Source organism: Taudactylus pleione, unplaced genomic scaffold (assembly GCF_031769625.1).
Source record: "Taudactylus pleione unplaced genomic scaffold, aTauple2 ptg000087l, whole genome shotgun sequence".
Classification (NCBI taxonomy): Eukaryota; Metazoa; Chordata; class Amphibia; order Anura; family Myobatrachidae; genus Taudactylus; species Taudactylus pleione.
Genome location: NW_028284489.1, coordinates 5,584,172 through 5,611,225, shown reverse-complemented (window position 1 = coordinate 5,611,225; position 27,054 = coordinate 5,584,172). Strand labels below are relative to the sequence as shown.

Here is a 27,054-nt window from a genome sequence, read left to right as displayed (position 1 = left end):
CCATATATGACATCATAAGGATACCAGCATGTAGTGTTGGAACTGTTGGCAGAGAAATCTCTGTGCACCATCTCTCCTTTGTCCCCTGGGCACTACGACCCTGGAGAGTGGAGCTGCTGCTCGGCACGCGTAGCAGCTCCATCCCGGCGATCTCCTCCTGCAGACGTAAGACTTGGAGATGAGCCAGGCCCAGAGCAGCTGCACCAGGACGACGGCCACAGCGATGAGAGCTGCGACCTTCACTGCATTGAAGCACCCACACAGCATGATGGGGAAACACCAGGAGACACATGGCTGCCCCACCCCCTACTGCCACCGCACCGACATGACTCCTCACAGCCAGCCAATCACAGCACAGCAGGGAGTGTGACACACAGCAGCGCCACCTGCCCACTGCACCATCCTGTTGTGTTGACAATTATTTAATGTAAGCTATCCTTCTTACATAAACTTGGCCAGGTCCATTGATTTTATAATCAATAGAAAGTGTGAATAATTGCCACTTGTTGAAGCACCCTTTGGTTGTACACTTAAAAATGTCCTTCTGTGTGATTAAATATTTGCTACCAGAGTGTACCAGATCAAAAATTTATATTTTTTATAATATTTTTCCATAGTGTTTATTTTTTCCCAATTTAGTTGAAAAACAAAAAACACCCTTTTGTCCACTCAGATACAAGGCTTATTGTTGTGGATGTGTCATTAACAAATCAGTTATTGAAATCAAGCCAGTCTGATTGCAATATGCTTTATTTGTAAAACATAAATTTGGTCAATACAAATGCATAAAATATGTACAATATTTGGCTCAACAATTGGACAGTGAGTACAGTTACTAATAGAAGAAAAATCTTCAATAAGAATTTTGAATGTTATTATATCAACACAACATTCTTCAAAACAAAAGTAACATTTATACAGGTAGTGGCAACATTTCTGTAACAAGTGGTTTAGTATAAACCTCAGATTCTGAACACTGAAATTGTGGAATGACTGTTATATGAACCCTAGTTTTGTACACAAACACATTTATATGAAAATAAAAAAAGCTCAAATAGAAATATGAGGTCTGCCATTAGGCTTAAAGGTGTGTTAGCACCATTACATTTCAAAATTCACCTTGTGATAAAAAACAAAACAAAAATGTTTTCATCCAATAATACTGCAAAAATAGTCACAGATTATCAATTCAATAGTATATTTGTGCCTGTATAAAACAAAATACATACATGTGAAATTATGCTCTGATGAAATATTATCTAATATTAACTGCACTCCTTTAATAGCCCAGATATATTTCCATTACCATAATACATAAAGTGAACAGAATTTAGAAAGGCACATTTCAATTTTACATATGGCTTCTGCAGATTTATCCTTCATAAATTGATCATTTCAGATAAAAGGAAAAAGATTTTCTTCACACCATATCCTGATACGCCTATAACCTCCTGTACTAGATTACACAAGGTTTAAGACAAGTTATTGCTTTTAATTTATTTTGCCTGGTCTTCGAAGGCTACAATTTCAAAACACACAAATGCTTCATTACAATTTTTGGTGCAAAGACTTATGGAGATCACAAAAAGCTATAACATTTTTGGCATACAGCAAGTCTGTGAAAATACTTTGGTTTAATAAAATTGTCTCAGCTGAAATATAAAAGATTACAGTCTCCAGCTCAACAATTCTAGCAGACTCCCAATACAGAACACTGGGTACGAACTTTTGCAAGTAGGATACAAACAGCTTTATTCAGTAACAGTGCATCCTATTTTTCCTTAGGTCAGTTTTCCTTTCCATACTAATGTTTTATGAAGTAATGGTTCCAAATTTTCAAAATCTGGCAACATATACCAATTAAATGTTTTCTCTATGCAAGATTATTCAGGATATCCATGAGAAAGTAGTATAGCCAAGGAGGATTCCAGCTTCAATGTTACTCGTTTAAAACTTGGCCACAACATTAGTGGGTATCCGTATACCATCTCCAACTTTAGTTAACTGCAACTATTCTCTTCAGGGACTCTCCCCACATACCGTCAGGGTAGTAAAGATCAGCAATGTGACAAATATGTCACACGTGCAAGAAGATCTGCCCCATTTCTCTGTGCAGAAAGGTCTTCAGACACAAGTGCCTTCCCAGCCCTGTCTGTGATTTAATGCAAACCATCACTGTTTGCAGAAGGAAAGGTGCACTTTCAGTCTTTGCAAGATTCATCTGCTTTCAGACAAGTGTAGATACAATTCAGCTTCCCGAGTTGTCCTTCAGCAGGTCATGCAACGAGGACGAATATCTGCAGTAGGTGGGTTAGGATCAACCTAAAAAAGATACAACATAGATGTGAACACCACAACAGTTTTCACAAATTCCACTCTAAGGAAGCAGTGGCTGAGAAAAGCCCCCTTAGCAACCCAAAAACATGCAATCATTTGACTTAAATAATCTTCATAATTCTCTCTTCTAACGGTCTAATCTCTGTTACACAAACATTTTGTGTAGAGACCTTCAAAAATTGGGAATAGCCTGGTACTTGCTAACACAGGGTGATGTAATATTTTGTTTCCATATATTAAGACTTTAGGATAACTGGATGTTACAAATTGGCAGCAAAAAAAATAAAAAACATAGGCCCTCATTCAGAGCCGTACGCTCTGAGCAGAGCGCACGCTCTGAATGAGGACCGTCCTCCATAACTATGGAGCGTCCTCCTGGACGCTCGTATAGCTGTGGGTCACCACCCACAGCCTATACGAGCGTGCAGTTTGATGGCCGTGATGGTCTTGACCATCGCGACCATCGAAACTGCGAGCCGGAGCCTGCGGTTGAGGTTTTCAACCGCAAGGCCCGGAGTGATTTTGGCTCTATCAGAGCCAAAATCACTCCCACTGACATCACTAGTGATGTCAGTGGGGCCGGCTTCTGACGGTAGGCGTTCCCTTAGGAACGCCCCCGTCAGGGAGGCACGCCCCCGGCACGCCCACCAAAGGGGGCGTGCTGTCAATCAACATCGACAGCACGCCCCCTTTGATCAGACACAACGAGCGAACGACTTTCCTTCGCTCGTCGCGTCTGGCGCATGACGGAGCTCCCTCCGTCGTGCGCATGCTCAGTGCAGAACATCGACCCACTTGCGAGCGGACAGCCGCTTGCGAGTGGGTCTGAATCAGGCCCATAATGTCTAGGGAAAATGTTAAACCCTTAACAGTTGAAACCATGTCTGATTACCATCAGATAGGCAGATCTTGTTAACCTAATCCACTTGGTCAAAGACATATTAAGAGGAGGGCGCCAGTGTGCAGTGTCCATCCGGGACCACTCCTCTCTAGCCAACGGCGCACAAAAACACTTTGGCGCTGTGCCAGAGAGTCTACTGCGCATGTGCAGGTCGCCCGGAAAATGGGTGCAGAATGTGCGGTATGGGTCCCTCTCGACTCATTTGGGCTCGACTCGTATGAGCCCATTTGCACCGCATACCCTGCACGCCATTAAAGATACGCCACTGCACTTGGCTTTATTTTATTTTTCAATCAGTTAGTACTTCCCAAATAAGTATGTAATACAAGATTATTACAACATAACGTCCTCTGAAGTAGGGGGTATCCAAACCACACACTTTCAGAGTTGGTATTCACCTCAGAATAGAGTGGAGGAGGCCTGTTTCTGAACTCTTGGATGTAAGCATAAAATGGTCCTTCTAGGATACAACCCATACTTGCATGGCGTGGAGGGGTAAGATGGTTCTGAACCTCTTCTTCTGACACCACTGAGGAGTATTCAGGAGGAGCTGATATAATAGAAAAAAAATACCCCAAATTAACATTTTTGAAAAAAAAACGTCACCCCGCATTATACATTAAATAACTACAGAATCTTTTCTTCCTTTATGCTTTTACATAGTTAGTTTTTTAGTGAGTGTTTTAAGATTAATAACATGAATGGAGCACATTTCTGTATTTCAAGGCTTTGTTTTTTAGATTTAGGGGCAATTCAATTCAGATTGATGACTGAATTGCCATCATTTTCATGGCAACTTGCGACCTTCAACATCGCAGATTTTTCCTCACATCCCCCCTAGAAGTGCGTAGCCTGTCATCGCACAGAGTTGAATGGTCATTTTTAAATTTTGTTATTACTAGAAAAACAGTCATATAAATCGGACATTCACCTACAATTGTACAAAGCTAGACAATGATTTGTTTCATGGAAGTAAAAGCCCAGTACGTATTATTCAAATACTTACGTTCTGGTTGCTCTGGAACACTCATGCGCAGCCAATCTAGATTAACGCTGTACTGGCTTCCCACACTAGACGTTCTGCTCCCAAAAGGGTGAAGTGGAATGGTACCAATTACCAGTGGAAGTTCCAACAGCAATTTTGAGGAGCCAGGAATTTCTACACAGACCTAATTCAAAATAAAGAAAAAAAAGGGAGTTATTGAAAATCATATAAGATTATATAAACAATTTAAACAAAAAAAAATACACTAGATAATGTGTGGTACTGAACTTATACCTTCAGAGCATATTCCACTCGAATAATTCGACACTGTATGATTGACGGGCCAAGTGGAGGAATTTTCAGAGCTCGTCCATGCCACATCTCTCTTTTTCCTGCAGGCACAGAGTCCCCTGCCAGTGTTGCTACTACAGATTTCTTCTGTTTTAAGGTACCACGAGCAATAAAGGTCTGAGACTGGATAATGGCTGCTTTAGGCACAACTGCGCGACTGGTACAGTTGTCAATCTCAGCAAAGATGGGTATGACCTCACCTGGGAAATAAAAATAATATACATTCTTAATTCCAATTAAAAGTAGATTAAATAAATCAGACAGGAGGTAATGTGTGATCTGCTATTAGCTATAAATATACAAACATACATACATATAGATTGCATGAGCACTTGTTCAGGCATCCTTTACACCTGCAAAACCATGGCACTAGATCATTCTAATTCACTATTGCAGTGGTCCCAAACTTGGCTCATGGCACTCTAATGTTGGGTACACATTTGAACAACAAATTGTTAGATCGGCCAACCCGATGACTATGTAATGATTTGGCAAGGTTTTGCACTAACACTTACCAATCGACCACCCTATATGTCTGGCCAGAAGAAACATGTGATGTCATTATTACTGGTTCCTGGTGGCCAGCATATGGGTCGGTCTGTTGTGTGTACACACAAACAGATGTGAAAGATCTCTTTCAGATATTGCATCTGCAATGCAGCACGGCCGATGCAATATATCTGTGAAAGAAGTCTCTCACAGATCTATTGTGTGTATGGACTGCCAGGTGGACCGATCGATATATCGTTCATTGACTGTATGAACAGTGCAAGCCTGGTCAACCTGTGGCTCTCCAGCTGTTGTAAGACTACAAATCCCAGCATACCCTCCTACCGATCAACTGGTAAAGCATGCTGGGATTTTTAGTTTCACGACAGCTGGAGAGCCACAGGCCAGGCCTGGCCTAGAGTGTCCCCATCATAACAGTCCAGGTTTTAAAGATATCCATGGTTGTGTTCCAGCATGGATATCCTTAAAAACATCCTACTTCCATTAGGATACCCTACATCAGATCTATGCTGAGCAAGTGTCTAAATAAACAGAGAAGCTGCTGCAGAGACGGTCTGGAAATCAAGTTGTTATTTATCCTCTTTAAAATTATTTGTGCTTGGTGTGAAATTGAAAATCGTGACTGACATTAGAGGTAGTCACCTATAAGTATCATTTTTAGATAAACAAATGTATTTTATATGTAGGCTGACCTTATCCAGTACTATTAATCACTATGATATTAAAAGACAAAGAATCCAAAATAATCTGACTCACCTGGAGTGTACCCTTTGCGGTCAATCTTGGCAGTAACAGAAACCTGTCCCAGGTTACAGTACCAGGCATGTGCAATCTTCTCCTTGGTACCAGCCTGAGGAGACTAGAGACAAATGATCTTATTGATTTCTACGCACAATGTAATAATTCTCAGCAAGCTGCGAAAATTTGAGGAGGGAGATCTATCAAACCATCTAAAAAGAGTATAAGTGGAGACGTTTTCCATAGAAACCAATCACATTCTCGCAATCATATTATAGAGTGTACTAGATAAATCATAGATAGAAGCTGATTGGTTTATATGGACAACTTCTCCACTTGTCTCCTTAAGGTTTGATTAACCTCCTGAGCAGTCTATAAGTTTATGACCATCATGGCCCTGTGCAGCGGCACATTCACAAATGCACAACAACCAAATCTATGACCAATTTGGTAAAACAAACCAAAAACTCTAAATATCCAGTCATTCTAAGATCAAAATGAGGGCATCAAAACAGTGTGGTCAGTGAGCAGGGCCGAAACTCGGGGTGTGTGCAGAGTTCTGTGTGCAGCATAGTCGTTGCCCCACGGCCCTTGCCATTTGTGTGCATCACTCACTGACAGAGCCCTAACACATGGCAATTTCAGGTGAATAGATTTATGGACATGCCAGAGAAAAATGGTCTTAGCAAAGCAATAGTTCTCACATCGTGTTCTGATGCCAATAACATTTTAAATAAAAAATACACTGTTAGGCAAAACAATTGTGTGTGAGGCCAGGTTAAGTACTCTCTCAACCTACTAATTTTTGCTGTATCAGTTCAATCATCACTATGTATGTATTGCATTAGCAACCAAAGAAAAAGCAGCTATTATAAACGAGAAGTTCCAAAGTAATTTGTTATAAAAATGCCATGCATCTTACCAACAGATCTGGTGTGTTAATATCAATGGGTTCAATCACAGTAAACTCCTTCTTTGTTTTTTTAACTGTGGACCACGGACGATGCAGCTTTGCTTTGACCCAGTAACGAACAGATCCATGCTTGCCTTCAAAGGAGGTCACCAAGGACCTGTAAAACATAACAATATTAACGATATGAGATGAGCTTTGGCTGCTATAAGAACTATAAAAATGCGCATGCAACACAAATGTATTCCACATTAGTCTATATAAAATTTTATATAGTCCTTTATGTTAGAATGACAGCTGGCAGTTTGATTAAAAGCTCTTTTACATTGCTAAATATTTTTGAGCTTGCCACTGTTTTATTGTGAAGTTAGTCATGTAGAACAAAGTCCAAGCAATCCCTATTAAAGCCATAAAATAATAAATCCTGCTACGGTCAGTTTGTCATTTTACTTATTTGTTGTACATGTAACTTCCGAAAACCTGAAGGCTTATTTAATAATCTGGTGAAAAAAAGGACAACGTTGTAACAAACCATAGCAACCAATCTTAGATTAGCGCTGTGGCTTCCTACAGAGTACATGTATACTTACTCAGGCAGCTGAAACGTGAAGGGAAACTCGTGCCTTCCTGCTGGCAGAACATTAAGAGTCCCGTTGTCTGTATGGGAAAAAGAAAGATGTACATAAGAATTAGTTCTTGCAGCATTTCCTGATTCAAGTGTAGTTTATTTCAGCCTCATAGTTCACTTCCTGTTTAAAAATGTACCTTTAAACATGTGGTTAGTCATGTGTAGCTTTTAAATGGCTCAAAAGTGCTTTAAACACAAGTTACAGGAAAACCACATTATCAAACTGCTGCAATAGTTTAAGCTAAAAAGTAATAAGTTAAAAAAATATATATGAAAGTAATACTTGAAATACAGACCACACTTTAATAGTTTCAATGTAATACTGGCAATAAACAGCATTGAGTTTTTAAATACACGCATAAATAATTCACTTTTTTTCTGCAATAAGCAAATTGGTGTGTAGAAAATCACAAACGCATACAATCTCATTTGGTGCAAGCATTGATCATTTATACACAATAAGCTTGCATTTGAAGTACTGTAAATTAGTCACATCATTTTACACTTCATTGAGGTAGCGCCTAAGTACACAGCTCACTCCTCCACAGCAGCTGGCACATAATATGCCATACACAGGTATTCTACAGAAACACTAAAGCATGCATTTAATACTCTTTTTGCACTTTTGATATACACAATAGACTGTTGCTTCGCAAAGGATGTAATTCTATTTAACCCACTGACTGCTAGAATACTCCATAAAAAAAACCCGCAAGAGTCAGACAAACCCAAAAATAGTAGAGGGCTAGGAGCGGACCAGGAGATAAGCTGGCATAATGCTACAGTGTAAAAGGGTGAGGTAGGCAGAGGGGACCGTGGCCAAGTTTAGAAGCTGCTTTTCCACAAGTCACAGCAGTTTACCAGTCACGGGTGCGCTGTTTACATCTTACATCTGTGCTGCACTTGCAGCATGTACAATAGACAACGTATCCACAGATATTGCAGTTCATTGCAAATTCGCCCTAATAAGACAGAGCTTACTAAATAAACAGATATGCAGAATAGGATCCCACTATTATACCATGTTTGTAATTATAGAAGGAAACCGAACTATTCACGAGCAGTATTTAGGAAAGCTCCATAGCAGAAAGCAATAAGTGACAGTGGGAAAGCCATCCTTACCAGTCCCGTGTAAGGTTTCCCGCAGGTTGATGTACTCCACCTCATCGCTGTAATTTTGGGTGTAAGCCGTGCTAGAGCCCGCACTGCGGGATTCAGTCCAATGCACCTTAGCATAGCCCCCAGCGTGCATCTTCACCGACTCCACCTTGGTGTCAGTGAGAAGCTCCAGCAGCACCTTCCCGGTGACCGTGTCCCCACTGCTGAACACAGGCGAGGTGTCTGCGTCCGGGGAATCAATGGCAACACAGAACTTTTTCACTTTGTCAAATATCATCCTGCCTATTCTTCTCAGCACAAGTCTTAGAGCCTACTCAACAAATTAGCAGCAAGGCAGGTTAGACTAATGCGAGATGTCTCTGTATACAGATAACTACTCCAGAGGCAAGGATCAGTGTTCAACTCCTGTTCATACAGCAGCGCTGAACTCCTGTGATTGTCCTGAGACCTAAACTCCAGACACTTCACTTTATATTATTAGATGTATTGTGGGCGTGATTACCGAATGAACAACAAAGGTGTCGTAGCCAATAAGGGGTGTGGCAAGACAACAAACTAGGCGTGGTTACCGGTAGACGCCCGATTCCAGGAGAGAGCTCCAAGTTTCCTTCTGCAAAACAAGCGTTCTGCGCAGGCGCTGGCTGGACTCTAGCTGGCTGGGGCCAGGTACAATGGTACTAGTAGGACGAGGAACACACCCTGCAAACACTGCTGCTCTCAGGAGAAAGTTACATTGCTATCCTAAGGCAGACACTAGTCGAACAAGACTTGTGCCTATTTAGCACAGATAATGGCATTAGGAATCATACAGATATTAGTAAGGTACACAAATCAGGAAATGTAGCATGTGTGCCACAAAAATACTGAAACTGAAATTACTTCTGAAAAAGGCATTACAATAATGCAGAAGGGTAATTCCAAGTGACTCTATCCTCACAAGCTCTCTTTAGTCATTGTTTTGGTTTCCTTTTCCCTAGCAGAGCACTGCACTGGTAACAGGGACAGACTGGGGCTGTAGATCAGCCCTGGTAGTCCTCCCTGTGCGCGTGCCTTAGGCGCAGGTGCTCTCGAAGGGGTCATGGTTAAGTTTCAAAGGGGCATCCCCATATCTTCCCGGTGGAGCAGAACGCACTTTTCCATCACTGCCGCCACACCTTCCCTCTCCCTGAGCTAAGATCATGTATCCGGTGGCGTGGGGTGGAGGGCGGGGGCACTTCAACCCTCCTCGAGCTGGCCCTGAGGCCATCGTCCCTTCTGGCATTTGCCAGATGGCCAATCCGGCCCTTACTGACATTAATAAAAGGTTAAGGGGCCCATTTATTAAGGATCGCATTTTGCAATGCGATCATACCGGCCGAATGTATGACCCGGCACATGCAGGGAGATGGGCTCCGAAAAGAGCCCGTCCCAGCGATGTGACCGGAGCGCATTCCGGGCTACTGCGCATGCGCAGTCACAAGGACTGCACATGAGCGGCGCCCATTGCCGGCGGAGGGATCAGGGAGATCCCTCCGCCGGCTGAAATGCGGGTAAGTGCCCATAGGACACAGCGGCTAACGCTATCTTCAGATAGCGTTAGCTGCTGGGGTCAATATCGGGAATGCGTCAGCATCGCATCCCCCATAGAAACCTATGGGGGAGGCGGCTGCCGGCCGCAATGGAGGGATCGCAGCAGGTATCTCCGATACCTGCTGCGGTCCCTCCTTCATACATTCGGGGGATACTTAGTATTTGAGGTAAACCCCCGAAAACACATTTACCTCAAATGCACTTTGATAAATGGGCCCCTAAATATGTAGTAAAGCTATAGTCCTACAAATATCTTCATCAGAAATAGTGGCACTTTGTTTACCCCCGCGACCAATTGCCCGCCAAAATCTCTGCAGCGCGGAGAAAAGCTATTCAATAAAATAGCCTTTTTCCCACGCCGAAAATACGTGACTCGCGCGGAAACACACTGATTCCGCGTAAACTTCAGAATCAATGGTTTTTTTCCCCACGCCCAAGCCAGATTTGATGGTTTATACACGGATTTTACCTCACACCTCCATGAGTTGCGAGGTAAAGTCTGACTGCGTTGACACGCGCGCGGGGTATCCCCGCTAATTGAATAGGTCCGGAGCTGCAATTAGCCACGGGGTAAACCCCGCGGCTAATTGAATATGCCCCATAGTGTCTCCATAATCTTTTCAAGGCACCCCTAAGCCAAAATAATTACTGAGCAGTCCCATTTTTAAGTAGTTAAGTCAAAATAGCGTAATAAAGTATTTAGGTCAGGACAGAAATTTTTATTATACTTATTAAGTTGTTTGCAAAAATAATACACATAAATCCAAGGAAAAAGAATATTTTATATTCATGTCTCTCCATTTGCCCCTCTCCGTGTCTCTCCAATGACTCCTCTCCATGTCTCTCATTGCAGCCCCTTCCATGTCTCTCCACTGTCACCTCTGAATGGGGCAGATGTACTAAGCTCTGGAAAGTGATAAACCAATCAGCTCCTGTAATTTTCAAACACAGCCTGTAACATGGTAGTTAGTAGCGGAGTAGCTGGTAGTTTATCACTTTCCAATGTATCACATTCCAGAGCTTAGTGCATCTCCCATGGCCCCTCTATATGTCTCTCCCTTTGCCCCTCTCCATGTAACCCCTCCCCCTCCCAAGTGACTGACAGTCTGCTTTCGTTTCTGGGAGGGTAGGGGGCGGCGATGGCTTCTTTTTCACAAAACAAAGGCGTGTTGCTGCCGTTGGGGGGGAGGGAAGAGGCCAGGATCTCCGTAAGCTGACAGAAAGTTCCTGGCCTCTTTTGTGTATCTGCGGCGGTTGGCTAGAGTGACCCAATGGTCACTCAGCCGGCCAAGGATCACGCAGATGATCGGATAAGTAATGCATGCAGGAGGCATGACGCAGTAGGAAGCTTTGTGTCCCTTGAGACAATTGTTGCCAAGTGAAATGGATTTGCAACATTTATGTATGTTTTTACCTCATGTAATTTCTGAGGACAGTTCATTATATCTCAGAATACTTTATGAATGCACCATTATATATTTATTTTACACACAAACAGTTGGGAGCAAATATGACAAATATACCGTACATACAGTCAGGTGCATAAATATTGGGACATTGACAGAATTTTTTGGCCTCTATTCACCACCACAATGGCTTTGAAATGAAACAATCAAGATGTGCTTTAACTGCAGACTTTCAGATTTAATTTGAGGGTAATTACATCCAAATCAGGTGAACAGTGTAGGAATTACAACAGTTTCTACATGTGCCTCCCACTTTTTAAGGGGCCAAAAGTAATGGGACAAACTAAACAATCCTAAATCTAACTTTCACTTTTTAATACTTTGTTGCAAATCCTTTGCAGGCAATTACAGCCTGAAATCTGGAACACATACCACCAGACGCTGGGTTTCATCCCTGGTGATGCTCTGCCAGGCCTCTACTGCAAAGGTCTTCAGTTCCTGCTTGTTCTTGGGGCATTTTCCCGTCAGTTTTGTCTTCATCAAGTGAAATGCATGCTCAATCGGATTCAGGTCAGGGGACTGACTTGGCCATTGCATAACATTCCACTTTTTAGCCTTAAAAAACTCTTTGGTTGCTTTTGCAGTATGCTTTGGGTCATTGTCCATCTGCACTGTGAAGCGCCGTCCAATGAGTTCTGAAGCATTTGACTGAATATGAGCATATAATATTGCCCGAAACACTTCATAATTCATTCTGCTGCTTTTGTCAGCAGTCACATCATCAATAAATACAAGGCAACCAGTTCCATTGGCAGCCATACATGCCCATGCCATGACACTACCACCACCATGCTTCACTGATGAGGTGGTATGTTTTGGATCATGAGCAGTTCCTTTCCTTCTCCATACTCTACTCTTCTCTTCCCATCACTCTGGTACAAATTGATCTTTGTCTCATCTGTCCATAGGATGTTGTTCCAGAACTGTAATGACTTTTTTAGATGTTGTTTGGCAAACTCTAATCTGGTCTTCCTGTTTTTGTGGCTCACCAATGGTTTACATCTTGTGGTGAACCCTCTATATTCACTCTTGTGAAGTCTTCTCTTGATTGTTGACTTTGACACATATACATCTACCTCCTGGAAAGTGTTCTTGATTTGGCCAACTGTTGTGAAGGGGTTTTTCTTCACCAGGGAAATAATTCTTCTGTCATCCACCACAGTTATTTTCCGTGGTCTTCCAGGTCTTTTGGTGTTGCTGAGCTCTCCGGTGCGTTCTTTCTTTTTAAGAATGTTCCAAACAGTTGATTTGGCCACACCTAATGTTGTTGCTCTCTCTCTGATGGGTTTGTTTTGATTTTTCAGCCTAATGATGGCTTGCTTCACTGATAGTGACAGCTCTTTAGCTCTTAAATTAAGAGTCGACAGCAACTGATTCCAAATACAAATGTCACACCTAGAATCAACTCCAGACCTTTTACCTGCTTAAATGATAATGAAATAACGAGGGAATAGCCCACACCTGTCCATGAAATAGCTTTTGAGTTGATAGTCCCATTACTTTTGGCTCCTTACAAAGTGGGAGGCACATATAGAAACCGTTGTAATTCCTACACCGTTTACCTGATTTGGATGTAATTACCCTCAAATAAATCTGAAAGTCTGCAGTTCAAGCACATCTTGTTTGTTTCATTTCAAAGCCATTGTGGTGGTGAATAGAGGCCAAATATGAAAATTCTGTCAATGTCCCAATATTTATGCACCTGACTGTACCAGAGGAAGGAGATGCTCAATGGTATATTGAATACTGAATATATCTCACCCATTCTAATGACAGTTTCCTTTCTCAATTGTTTCTGCAATATTACACAATAATCTGTAGTGGAGTTGATCTTTTGAAAGTGTTCTGTTGAGTTTGTCATTTTATTTTTGTATCACAACCCCACCTGAAAAATTATTATTAGGTGTAAGCACTATTTCCTTGAAATACTATTTATAGATACACAGACAAAAGACACACTCTGTAACATTACCATTGAAGCTAGGCCAAATGACTGACTCATTAAATGGTAATTATTGTTGTGTAATAATTATGCGAAAATGAATTACTGTTAACCTGAATTTATTGCCACAGTGCATGTGCTTGTGTGCATGTCAGATCCAGCTCACTAGAATACTATGTAGTGCCATGTCCATTCTATACAGCTGCAAATCCAGGACATATGTTGGCCTATCACTGACCTAGTGCTCACCATGTACACATACAGTATGCAGTTTTCTCCCCAGAGAAACTGATATTGCCATTTAATGAGCTGCACTCTACGGGGTAAGTTTACCAGTTTTTACATTTTTAAATTCGATTTAACTCGCTGAAACTCGGGTGATTTTAGTCTTCTGAAACACTCAAATTTACCAAGAATCATGTTTAGCTGACAGTGTGTTTTCCGATGGTGTATCTGATCGAGATTTCTCACCCGAGTTTGCAGTGTCTGACCACAGCCAAACTCTCCCGAACAAGCAGCCTGCACTTATCACTGAGATATGTGAAGGCTGCTTGTGTGTTTTATATAAATACATTATGGCAATTATCAAGTATTGTACAGACAACTGCAAATAAGCAAAGTGTTTTAGTGATACGGAAATGTTAAACCTCACATACTGGCATTTTGGAATTTAACAAAAATAAGATCATAAAACAGATATTAAAACAAAAAAAGCAAACTGTAAAAAAATAAAAATAAAAAAAATACTAATATACAGGATAAATGTAATTATAAATGTAGGTGTCCAAAATAAATATTTAGTGACAAAGAGAGGAGTCCATCCAAGGAGTCACAATTTTGAAAATAGAGGTTGATAAGTTTAGATCCTAAAATGAATATTTTCTCTGCATATGGATTTAAAAACATTACAGTACTTAACATGGTAAAGACACAGATAGGGAAATATTTCACAGCCAATACAATTTGTTTGCCGTAAAACCTCCCAATCCCTAATGCAAACACACCCCCTAGTGCCGAGTTACAGGATACAGAGTGACTTCCTTTTATGATAAAAACAAGAGCACTAAGGTTTATGTTGGCATAAAAACAGCTGCGTGGAAATTCCAGCAGCATCTTCCTCTTGCTCTCATTCCCCTGATAGGAATATACAAAGAGCACAACATAGTCATGTGTTTGTCCTTCAACTAAACTCACCATTATAATACAGGGCCATTACATCACATACTCCAAAATTACTTTCCGGCATTAGCTTTTGCTGCAATATTTCTGTTTTTTTTTTTTGGTCCTGTGATTAGGTTTCTATATCTCCCACAATTGTAATTAAAATCCAGTTTTGTAAGAAAATCTGTTGAGGGACATTAAAAGTAATATCCATACCCCCACTTCTCATATACTGGAAACTGGCTGATTAATAAGCATCCAGGGGTAAAACTAACTACACATACAGTAGCAAAGATGGTGCTGGGCCATATCCAATTGCTATAAACTACGCCCACTAAGTCACCTTTTCTTCATCTTCTGAACTACCATGTTCCTCCCTACTGGCCACTTGCATGTTCCTCTGTAACATTCTTTTAGAATGTAAGCTCTTACGAGTAGGGGCCTCTTGTGCTTCTCCTTACTATAGTGTAATTTACTTCTTACTCACCACTAGGGCACCTAACACTTGGCTGCTTATGTTCTGTTGCTTATCTGGGTGTTATGGTCGCTAATGTAGCAATATATATTATCCATGTCCTGGTCCTGTATTGTATTGTTCTGTAAGTCGCTTGTCTACAATTTGTTTATGTACTTTGTAAGGCGCTGCGGAACACTTGTGGCGCCATATAAATAAATGATAATAATAATAATAATAATAACAACAACACTTACATACTTTTAAATTATGCCCTACGGGAGATCTTGATAGGAAGGTACTTGTGGGAAGTGCGTGATGCTAGGATTCACGTCATCACAGCCCCACCCCATTGTTGTGGAATGCTGCAACAATGCAATTTGCGGCATCAAGCCATAACAAACAACATCATAAAGCTACCAGACTGCCCTCCTCGCCAGTGGAGTGAGTGGGATCTGGGAAGCTAACTTATTTTCCGATGAGTTAAGTAACACTCTCCAAAATTCAAGTCTCACAGGAGTAGACATGTTATGCTGTGTAAGTCTATGTTATTATTATCCTCAATAAATTGGTTCCATCACTCAATTTATTATTCATGATATATTCTAATATATGTAATGTAGATACAACATGATCACAGGAGGCCTGATTCAGTTCGGATCATAACTGCAATCGCAATAATGATTACACACGCAGTCTCACTGCAAAGATATGCTAACGATTGCAATGCCATACGCAGCCTAACATAAGGACGCCCACTTTGCCTTACACACTATACTTAGCAAGACTGTGAAACCATTGGTAACAGAGTACCATCACAGCCTCATGCACACTTGCACAAGCTCTGACCTTACTCAGGATTTGCTAACCTCATCGCATGCAGTCCAAGCCCAAGCCGCGTATGGCGTCGCAGTGGATAATGTATGCATACCCCTGCAACAACATTCAAACGCACTGGCGCGTCTTCTACCATCCCTCCCCGTCACCAGCCCCAAACAGTACTTCCTGTCACTCACTCTGCAATGGCTCTGCGTAGTCACTGCAAACGCAATTCCGATCGCAGTGGGGTGTTCGCGCACTGAGATTCATACGCAGAACTCAACGATCAGCCGATTGCGTGCGCCCAGAGAAGCTTTTTATGTTCCACAGTTTTTTTTTTTTTTTAAAACAGTTCTGTTTAACTTTACCTTTCTACTTACTGTATGATATATTTGCTCTTTTATAAATGGGGGAAATGTATGCACAGTGAAAATGTACTAGAAAACAGCAACCAAATATTTCTTACTTTTGAACTGCGTTAGATATAGTAGCTCAGGGGTTCCTAAACTCCATCCTCAAGGCACCCTAACAGTCCAGGTTTTAAGAATATCCATGCTTGTGCATAAATAATATAATCAAACTGAGGTACTAATTAAGTCACCTGTGCTTAAGTATGGATATCCTGAAAACCTGGACTGTTAGGGTGCCTCGTAAGTGGCCGCTCGTTCGCTCTGAGCGATGTTCGCTCAACTGCGCATGCGTATGGTTTGCAATGTGCATGTGCAAACCAGTCATTGCGGTCGGAAATCTTGTGCTCGTAAAACGAGGGGTTGCTAATTTGATTGACAGAATGTACCGTTTGTGGCTGGTAACCGGGGAAGGTGCTTGAAAACGGGGAGTGAAGTGGAGATCCGAATGCAGGCGTGCCTAACGGTCAAAACGGCGTTTAATGGGAGTGCATAATTAGTAAAGGAGCATCATCGACCATGTCACTTGGTTGTCTTTTAGCCTGAACTGCTCGCAGTGATAGCGGGAAGTAAATCCTACCACAAGCACTGCGAGCAGTTCAGATGCCTTTCGATGTTCCCGATTAATCTAATAAATAATGGAGATGACGTGTGATGCGAACGGCAAAGGGGAGTCTTCACAAAATAGCGAGCACATTTTTCGGATGTTCGCTCAGACATAGAGGCGTCAACACACCGCAAAGGGCGAGCGCTTAATTTAAATATCCGGCCCCTTTTTAAGAACGAGCGTCCGCAAAGAGCGTCCGGATCTGAATCAGGCCCAGAGTTTCGGAACCACTGTAGCTTGTAGCTGTGGTAGTTGCTATAAAGCGCCCTTTCCGCTGCATCTGTCTTCAGAAATGTCCCTGTGTTTTGGGCGGTGCTTTATTTCCTAATAACTGGAACGTTTAACTGCTGCTATTTCCATTTATAATCATGTTATGCAGTTTCCAAAATGTTATTCTTTGAAGTGAATAGCAATAGTGCAACTAATATCTATAGCCTGTCCCCTGCAATAAAACATTATAGCATAAATGATTTACATAGTATAAAAGATATTAATTTTTGCAGTTCTGTACAAAGATACTGGGGACCTGAGTTTTGCACACCAAAGCATAATTTCCACATTTCATCAGAAAGGCACTGAAAACATAAGCTGTAATCTGCCTATTTTTAATGTCTACCCCAACGTGGCTTACCTGCCTATAATTCTGAAAGCAGAACGCCACATTCTGGCCAACTAGCTGGAATCTTAATTTAGTAGCTGGAATCTTAATTTAGATAAGAAATGGAGACACCTAGCAATTATTTATTGGATCACAGACATATCATTTTAAAAACTGGAAAAACTAATTACTGCTTGTCCACAGATAAACAGGTTATATACAAAGCTGCACTATCAACTAGTAAATACATGGTAGTGCAGGCCCTTAGCTGTAGCCCTAGGGGCTAATAAATGCAGATTTTTTTTTTGGCTCTTTGACTCCTTTCACAGCTTAAGAGGTCTATGTATTAATAATCAAAACAGTCCATGTCACGTATTGTGGTCATTAAACAGTTTGACTCGCGAAATACTTTTTAAGTTCTTATATAAATGCCCCAGCTATAGCTATATACTGAATGTAAAGCTGGCCATAAACATAGCGATATTTTACCCAATCTGGCCAATTCCGACACATTGGAACGGCAGATCGTGTAAAATATGGCCAAATTGAGAGTAAATCGTGAGTCCCCACTCACGATCACTGTGTGATGAGCATCTCCACTGGTCGCACATCGCATCGTCTGATCTGCCGTGCAGTAGATCTGACAATCTAGAACACGATGCACTGTGAAAGTCTGGATGCAGGAGAGATCGTTCGAAGATTACACACCAAATCGTGTGCAGATCGTGTGGAGATCGTGTGCAGAGCTGCCGGGGAGAGTTTCAAGGGAAATCGTAAACATCGGCTGATCGTGTGAAGATCACTATGTGTGTGGGCACCTTAACTCGCAAGGACAATGGTAGTGATAAACTCTGTCCCTGCAAGGTACATCCCCAGCATATTGGAGGAGTCTGTCACACGTGTGCAAGACTCCTCCTGAGGATCTGACACGACGAATGCGCACAGATTCCGGAGCTGGATGGAGGCCATGGAAAGGGATTGTAGGATCCTTCTCTTGTGAGATTGCCTCCATAGGCTTAAAGCAGTTTATGCCATCTGAGAATGGCTTTGCTTTTTGAAGTTTGGTACATAGGGGTCAGACCGTAGTCCCAATTGACATTAATGGGGACTCTGGTCTGCAGCGGTAATTAGCCTTTTACTGGAGATTTCACGCATTAGGCTATTAGTACATAGTGGAAATAAATAAAATTATGCAGAAATTGCTGTTTCTGCATAATTTTATGAAAATTGGACTTGATAAAAAGGCCCCTAATGCTGAAACTAGGAAGGATGACATGAGGACCAATCACAAGACCCATTTAAAATTGTGTTGGTCCTTCTGCTTACATACCATCGTAGCTACCATTTTTACTTGCCTTTCAATATTACGGAAACACGAGGGCAAAAAGACTGCAGGTGAAAGTCCGTGGGGCTCCAGTGGTTTGCACTACATGTTTTACTAAGTGATAATAAATAAATAAATAAATAACGGTCACTTGAAGCTGCATTATCAGTTATTTATATAGCATACACATATTCCACAGCACTTAGACCATTGTCTGTACTTGAGCAATAATATTTTGAAGATTATCCTGTAAGAATGGATAATGCGATGGCTGTTATATTAATCATACACATGATGGACAGCTTAATTCTCTATTTACTACCTTTATCTGCAAATCTACCCCTTTGTAACTGTAGATTTTACTTTACTCTATTATCACCCATTTGTAATTATCAGGAGAAAACTGGATATATGAGGCTTACTTGCAGCTATTTGTGGTGTATAAAAACACACTAACTACTCCTATACAGGCATGCACATAGCAAGGGCTTCCAGTTGCCAGGAAACCAATCTTCCAATAACCAGGCCAGTGCCATATTCAATGATTTGGGTAGTATTTATATAGGCTGTACATTTGGGCTGTGTGTGGTCTATTGCAATAGTTAGTTTGCAACCATTTAGTTTTTGCAGTCACTGTACAGGCTCTGTACATGTATTCCTATTGGAACATTGGGTATGCATCTCAAGATATTTTTCTCCTACTTTCTCTATTGCCTAATTGTAATACAGACAAGCATAGACGGAAAGGTTGGATCTTACTTTAAACATCAGAGATCCAGTATTAACACCCAGAGTTAAGGAAAGAAGACTCTTTTGTGGCACAATCTTATAGGAAAATACATGTAATTAAAATATAGCTTTTAATTGATATTGTTAAAACCATGTACGTATACTCATATACCTTGTAATGTAAATGAAAACAATATCTCCGAAAGAATGGAGTGATAAAAGGGTTTATTGACTGAAGTAATAAAATAATGGGTTTATTGGTTTACACTTAAGTTAGGTGTTATTTTAGTCAGGTAACTCATCTCCAAATAATTCATTTCCGCTATTGTGTCAACTCCAAAGGTAGTTTATCAGTACTAAAGTCCGTATGTGTACTAAGGCAAAAATATATTCAATAAATATTTCTGTATTTCAAACCCTTACATAGGATAATTATTGTGGGTGGGGCTCTTGGGAAATGTTCAGTGGGATGATAATTATACACGTATAGATAGCCTTATACATCAGGTTTCAATTAAATGGGCGACACTGTTCCTTGCACTGTTAGTCAAAATAAATGTTCATTCTACTTTACTGAATATGCAAACACCAATTTCATGGCAGTGTGAGACTAGGTTATATACAATGTCTAAGCTCAATGTATTAGAATGTAACACAGAACTGTAACCAATCAGCGAGTTGGTAACCAGTGAATTTTAATAGCAATTTGTATTGAGAAACATTGATTCATGTAAAGCAGGTCATATTTCAAAAACAATGCTGCATGAAAAACACTCAGTATATTGGGTATTGCTCCTTTAACACATTTGATGCATTTGGAAAATTTCCTACTATATCCAAGATATTGCTGTTTTTTTTTTTTATTGCGTATTATTATTTTCCATAATCATATTTCCATCTGGTGTGGACTCTTTTTCTACTCTTTACATCAGAGATCCATTCAGGCCTATTATATTCACCGTAGTATTCCAGCAATTGTAATTGTGACTTCTGTTGAGATTTATTGGTACTGCGTGAATCAAATCACTTCAGATGGGATGATCATATAATGCTGGGGTAGTCTGGGGGGAGTTAAATATATGTGCGGAGTATTTATTGTGAAAAATAACTAATGTTCAGGCTGGTTGAAGTGAAATATGTCTTTTTAGCAAATATTAAAACCAGTTAATACTAACTGTTACTACTATTTAATATCAGAGATGGTTGGGGAGAAATAAGTCTATTTATTACATGTGAAGATTATTAATTTAATGTCTGGGCTGGTTGTAGAGAGGGAAAGCTTAATTATTATACTAAGGTGTTCTAGATTTAATGTTGTTACTGGTTGGTGACCGGAAGGTCTAAAGTGTTCACTGATTGCTGAAACATTTGAAATTAGAAAATGTTTAATGTGAAAACAGTGAAGTATGCACTTCTGAGAAAAAACAACAACTTGTGTTTAAGTTTGAATGTTAATATTAGATTAAGACTACAGTACCATCTACTGGAGCAGTCCGTTACTACATTGTTGACAAGTAAGGCTTGACAGTCACTATGCAAAATCTAGTATTGGGAGCAGTTCTTTGGTATTCATGTACCAAATGTAAAAAGCATATGCTAGCATAGACTATCTAACTATCCATCCATCCGTATTAAAGCCATATCTGTACCTGCAAATGTATTAATCCCATTTACTGCTGAGGGCTCTCTAACCCCTGTGCTGGAGGTAATTTTTCTACATTTGTGCTCATTACATTCCAACATCAAAATTAATGATTTGTTTTCTGCAATATCCACACATTAGACCATGTTTTTGTTTTCAGAAGACTGTGGGCGAATGTAAGAGAGTCCAAGTTTTAGTGCGACTATGGACGCGTATCAATTAGCAGCAAGTATGACGCAAGTCTGTACTTAAAGTCACACTATTATTATTATTATCCTTTATTTATATGGCGCCACAAAGGTTCCGCAGCGCCTTACACAGTACATAAATGAGCACACAAGAAAAACAGTTAATAGTAATACAAAACAATGCAGGACAAGGTTATAAACTCAGCTGCAAAACACAAGCAGCAGGACATGAGCAACCAGGTGTTAGGTACCATTGTGGGGAGTTAGGAGTAAATGATACTATATGTAGGGGGAGGAGAAGCACGTGAGGGATGAGGGCCCTGCTCGTGAGAGCTTACATTCTAAAGGGGAAGGGCAGACAGACAGGGGCGACACAGAGGGGTAGATAGTGAGGAAGTCGCATGGAGCAGTGGGTTAGGATATGTGCTGCGGAATGTGTGTGTATAAGATGACCTGATGTTATGTAAAAATTAAGTCCTTCATACATCTATCTCTATGACAGAAAATAGATTGTTTGTGTTATTTACATGAGAGATGTACAAAGTAAAGTAGTAGCACTTTAATTGTTGTGTGTTACATTTTAGCATCTTTATACAGATATTACTGCTCACTCAGGCTGCATAGCCGGTGGCTGCCATAGTCTGTGTTAAGATTCAAAGTGTTCAGATTATAAGTGTAAATACAATTTGATAACTCAGTCGGAGTTACGCCAGAGTTAAACTGGAGGAAAACTGAGGGAAAAGAAACTCAAAACCACACCACTTTCTAAACAACAACAAGCAACATACTTATGTGAATGAACAAAATCAACATCTTCTGCTGTATGCATATCCAGGCAAATACTTACTGCACTCTCTGCTTTGACACTGCAAATACTTCCCTATCTGTATACTGCTCTTGTTGACTGATCTTTGTTGATCAGAACACTTCGGACTGGATCAGCTCGGGTACATTGTAATTTTGTCCTCATTCAATTTGTATTGCCTTTTCCAATTGTGTCACATCTATCCACTTTAATCATTTGTTTAATAACTAATTCCTGCACCCACTACTCACACACCTCTCCTTTATATATCACTTATGGAGCTGCGCTCATACATTAGCAGCACTGTTCTTTACATGTATTTTTGAACATTTAACAACTTTAATCCACACTATCTCTATATTTCACAGCCTCCACTCCAGTTTACATCTCAATTATTACCTTGTCCACAGCATGAACACCCTTACTTCACACATCCCCCATATTCTATGTCCACATAATCCTCTACCTTATCCATCCCTCTCCTCCCCCTCCTGTCTATGTAATAGAGTGAGAGCTGGAGGGTGCGAGTATGTCAGTCCATGCAAATTTTTCTGGGGAAAAGCTTGTAACTTGTAATGCAAGTTTCATTACAAGTTTAGCAGAAGCCTACACAGATCTCACTGATCTGTGTAGGCTTCTGCTAAACTTGTAATGAAAGGATTTAAAGTGTTAAAAGAAAAAACTGACGTGAGGTCACCCCCTAAAAGCAGAACCAGCACTGTGCTGTGTGAGCCGGTCCTGGTTGTGTAAGTACGGGGAAAAAAGAGACATAGGGGTCCCCTGTATTTTTAGCAACTAGCACCAGGCTTGGTTGTAGAAATACGAGGGACAAAATGAGTAGGGGTCCCCTGTATTATCCACAACCAGCCCTGAGTTCTAACTAACTGAGGTGTAATGCCGCAGCTAAGGTACACACTTCACGGGGTCCCCCATCCAAAACATTCAGCAGCCCACACTAGTCAGTCCAATAAAAGTGGTCCCCCCTCTCCAGGACACCCCAGGCCGGGGCTTAAGCCCAGGACTATCCCCTGCATCCCTGGCTGGTGGATGAGGAGTGGTTTAAAAAATAGAAATAAACTAATATTGTTTTTTATAGGACTAGAGGACCCAGCAAGCCTCCCCGCATATGGGTTATTGGAGAACCACAAGTACCAGCATTAAGGGCCTGCTCTGTATTTGTCCTCCAATTTATTATGGCATACTGCGGAGAAACCTTGGAGTAAATTGGCTTTTTCCTGGCAATCAGATTTTGTCTCTAATGTAATTTTAATCTAATCTAATTTTGGCTCAGCAGCTCTCTATTATGAAAACACTTTTAAAGGTTTTACATTTAGCTATGCTCTAGGAGTACAATTTCAAGACCATACATAGAGCTGTTCTATCTCAGGGCCAAATGAGATATATGGTGGTGGGAGAGACTGGGCCTAGCTTGAAGTGTCATAACCCGAATCAATTTTGGGAGTATAGGAACATTTGCATATTCTGGGATAGGGCACTCTAGCTTCTTAACACCATCACACATCTTACTCTTCACTGTGTCCCCTTCGCTATGATTTGCTATAATTTTAACACCTGGAATTTAGGAGCTGATTCAGACCCGCTCGCTATGATGCGCTCACTCGTAGCTGGCCAATATTTGCAATCTGCAGATGCATCGCAATGCACGTGCATGAACCAGTGTGAGAGATAGGGAGGCATTCGCTCGCTGTGCATAGACTGCCCAGCAGAATGAGTGACAGGACCAGTGCCAGATTAAGGTCTACATGGGCCTGGAGCTGAAATTTATGAAGGGCCTATTGTGTGCGGCCGCAGGGGTGTGTGACTAGTGCCGCGGGAGTGTGACTAATGATGTGGGGGTGTGGTCTTCACAGAGGGTGTGATATTTGGAGAGGGGGTGACTAGCGCCTACCTTCAAAAACCCTCAATCTCCCTCCGCTCTTCGCTTAATGTGATAGTCTACAAATAAATGTGTGTTAATGTGACTGTAATATGACAAAAAAGAAAAATGGCACTTAATGATGATGTAAATATGAAACCCCTCTATTATGTGGGTAACCTAGTGATGTCATGAATGGGAAATCCCTCTATATGCAACAAGAGAGACCTTACCTTACTAATAGCTATAGGGATATAGCTATTCAATTATGTGGGCTACCCCTCAAAATTAAAGCTGGATACACACGTAAAGATTATCTGTCCAACCATCCAACTAGTTGATTGGTTGGAATGAAAATCTGGTAATGTATGGGAGTAAATGATGATCAGCAATTTGCTCCTAAATGCCAGAAAATAGATGAAAATGGTCGTCAGACAAGTTTGTTAAATGTTTGATCGAAACAATTTGTTCAAATAACAGTTTTTGTCCATTTTCCGGCATTTGGGAGCAAATTGCTGATTGTCAGTTACTCCCATACCTTACCAGATTTTCATTGCAACCAATCAACTAGTTGGATGGTTGGACAGAAAATCTTTACGTGTGTATGCAGCATAAGACTCCAAATTGTGGCAATAAAGATTCTTGATCCACTCGTATGTATCCATTTTAATCACTAGGACAAGGGCTCTGATAAGAGCACGTCCTGATGATGAGAAAAAATGAAAGTAAACGTATCCGCAATCACTTAACTTCTATCTACGGACCCCCTTGTGACTACTGGAAAGCCGCACATGAGCAGCAGTTGCAAAGGTGCTATAGATAGAAGTGATGTGATTGTGGATGCAAAGCACTTCGGGACGTCCTGTAGCCCACCAGAGAGGGATTGCAAAATCGCTTTTCGGTAGGACAGTCCTATATATAGCAGGTGAAGATGGTGTTAGCCCATGCAGGCCAGATCTATAAAGCTTTCTTGATCTTGGTAAATACCGTCCCCATGTAAATCTATGGAGATGGATGCTGAGTGAGCAGGTGGGTAGAAAACAGGAGATATCTTTAATATCTCATGCTTTCCTCTTTTGGCAAAATTTGCTAAGCATTTTGGGATGTCCTGCACCAGAGAGGGGTTGCAAGATCTCTCTTTAGCAAGGCATCCCCATAGCAGGACGGGACGGCTGCAGCAGAAGTGAGCAGATAGAGATATCTCCTCCTTTCCCCATTGAAACATATATATATATATATATATATATATATACACATATACACACACACACAGTGGCGTAACTTCATCCCAGGTGCCCGGAGGCAAGATAAATGTTGGTGCCCCCCCCCCCCAAACTAAAATGTACCACCCCCCAGCACCTATGCCAGCCCCAGCTGCCGCCGCCCCCCTTATGCAGTTCCTTTTATATAATGCCCCAGTAGTGGTCCCCCTAAGCAGTACATCCAGTAGTGAGCCCCCAGTAGTTGCCCCCAGTAGAGGCCCCTTGTAGTTGCCCCCAGTAGTGAGGCCCCTGTAGTTGCCCCCAGTAGTGAGACCCCTGTAGTTGCCCCCAGTAGTGAGACCCCTGTAGTTGCCCCCAGTAGTGAGACCCTGTAGTTGCCCCCAGTAGTGAGCCCCTGTAGTTGCCCCCAGTAGTAGGCCCCTGTAGTTGCCCCCAGTAGTAGGCCCCTGTAGCTGCCCCCAGTAGTGAACCCCATTAGTTGCCCCCAGTAGCAGGCCCCTGTAGTTGCCCCCAGTAGCAGGCCCCTGTAGTTGCCCCCAGTAGCAGGCCCCTGTAGTTGCCCCCAGTAGCAGGCCCCTGTAGTTGCCCCCAGTAGCAGGCCCCTGTAGTTGCCCCCAGTAGCAGGCCCCTGTAGTTGCCCCCAGTAGCGAGCCCCTGTAGTTGCCCCCAGTAGCGAGCCCCTGTAGTTGCCCCCAGTAGTAGGCCCCTGTAGTTGCCCCAGTAGTGAGCCCCTGTAGTTGCCCCCAGTAGTAGGCCCCTGTAGTTGCCCCCAGTAGTGATGGCCCCCACCGCGCGCACACACACACAAAAAAAACAAACACTTACCTTTATCCCCGCTCCAGTGTTGCTGCCGTCCATCCCTGGTGTCTGCTCCTCGGCACTATGGGAGTGACATCATTACGTCACTCCCATAGTGCACTGCGGGACCTGGAAGACGGAGCTCACTCCTGAGCTCCGTCCCCGACGTCCGCTCCTCGTCACTATGGGAGTGACGTTATGACGTCACTCCCATAGTACACTGCGGGACCCGGAAGACGGAGGGAGCTCCGTCCTCTGGCTACCGCCAGGAGGATAGGAGCCGGGCGCCCGCTGGTAACACTCAGCGGGCGCCTGGCAAATGGAGGGTGCAGGGGTGCGATCGCACCCCTTGCACCCTCCGTAGTTACGCCAATGGAGGTGGAGCGCCGATCAGCGGCGCTCCTTCTCCATGCAGCTCCCGGGGACAATGGAGCCAGGTGCCCCCTTCAGGGCTGACGCCCGGCGGCAAATGACTCCATTGTCTTCGGGCGTTCCGCCACTGTATGACTGTATGTATGTATGTATGTATGTATATGTGTATATATATATATATATATATGCAACAGAAGGGTGAGAGCAGCACTCTGGACGCATAAAAGATGTTCATAAAATCAGGCCTACGAAAGAAAAGTAAAAGTTCTCTGAAAACTTCAACTTAAGAGAATGCTATTTAAATCATTTTTATGTGTCCAGAGTGCCGGTCTCACCCTCCTGTTGCTTGTACCATTGGTAATCTATAAGAACTTTATAATATAAAAGCAATCAGTTACATACATTCAAAGTTTGAAACAAGCAGCATGGAACAAGCTTGGTGCAGTCGCTGATCTCCAAGGACCCATTAGCACCATTTCCCGAAAGGACTCCAGTAACACTCTGTGTTCCGGAATCCCTGCCGGTTAACTGAACACTGGGCCTGATTCAGTCCCGCTCGCAAACGCATAGCGCTTGCAAGCTGGTCGATGGTTGG

The 27,054-nt window shown here is 41.9% G+C and overlaps 1 protein-coding gene across 2 annotated transcripts in view; it reads right to left on the bottom strand.

Moving 5' to 3' along the window:
• Positions 1–734: 734 nt before the first annotated feature.
• Positions 735–27,054, bottom strand: part of ARRDC2 (arrestin domain containing 2) — a 78,491-nt gene continuing 52,171 nt past the window's right edge. Inside the window, exons 1-8 of one of the 2 annotated variants that reach the window (XM_088468950.1) lie at positions 8,483–8,933; positions 7,323–7,389; positions 6,745–6,892; positions 5,841–5,943; positions 4,518–4,774; positions 4,245–4,407; positions 3,637–3,788; positions 735–2,322 (exon numbers count right to left, since the gene is read on the bottom strand). In XM_088468950.1, the coding sequence (XP_088325076.1) occupies positions 2,269–2,322; positions 3,637–3,788; positions 4,245–4,407; positions 4,518–4,774; positions 5,841–5,943; positions 6,745–6,892; positions 7,323–7,389; positions 8,483–8,756 (1,218 nt within the window). In that variant the 5' untranslated portion in view covers positions 8,757–8,933 and the 3' untranslated portion in view covers positions 735–2,268. Of the gene's footprint in view, positions 2,323–3,636; positions 3,789–4,244; positions 4,408–4,517; positions 4,775–5,840; positions 5,944–6,744; positions 6,893–7,322; positions 7,390–8,482; positions 8,934–27,054 lie in introns of those variants that run through there. The other variant, XM_088468952.1, reaches the window with a different exon arrangement.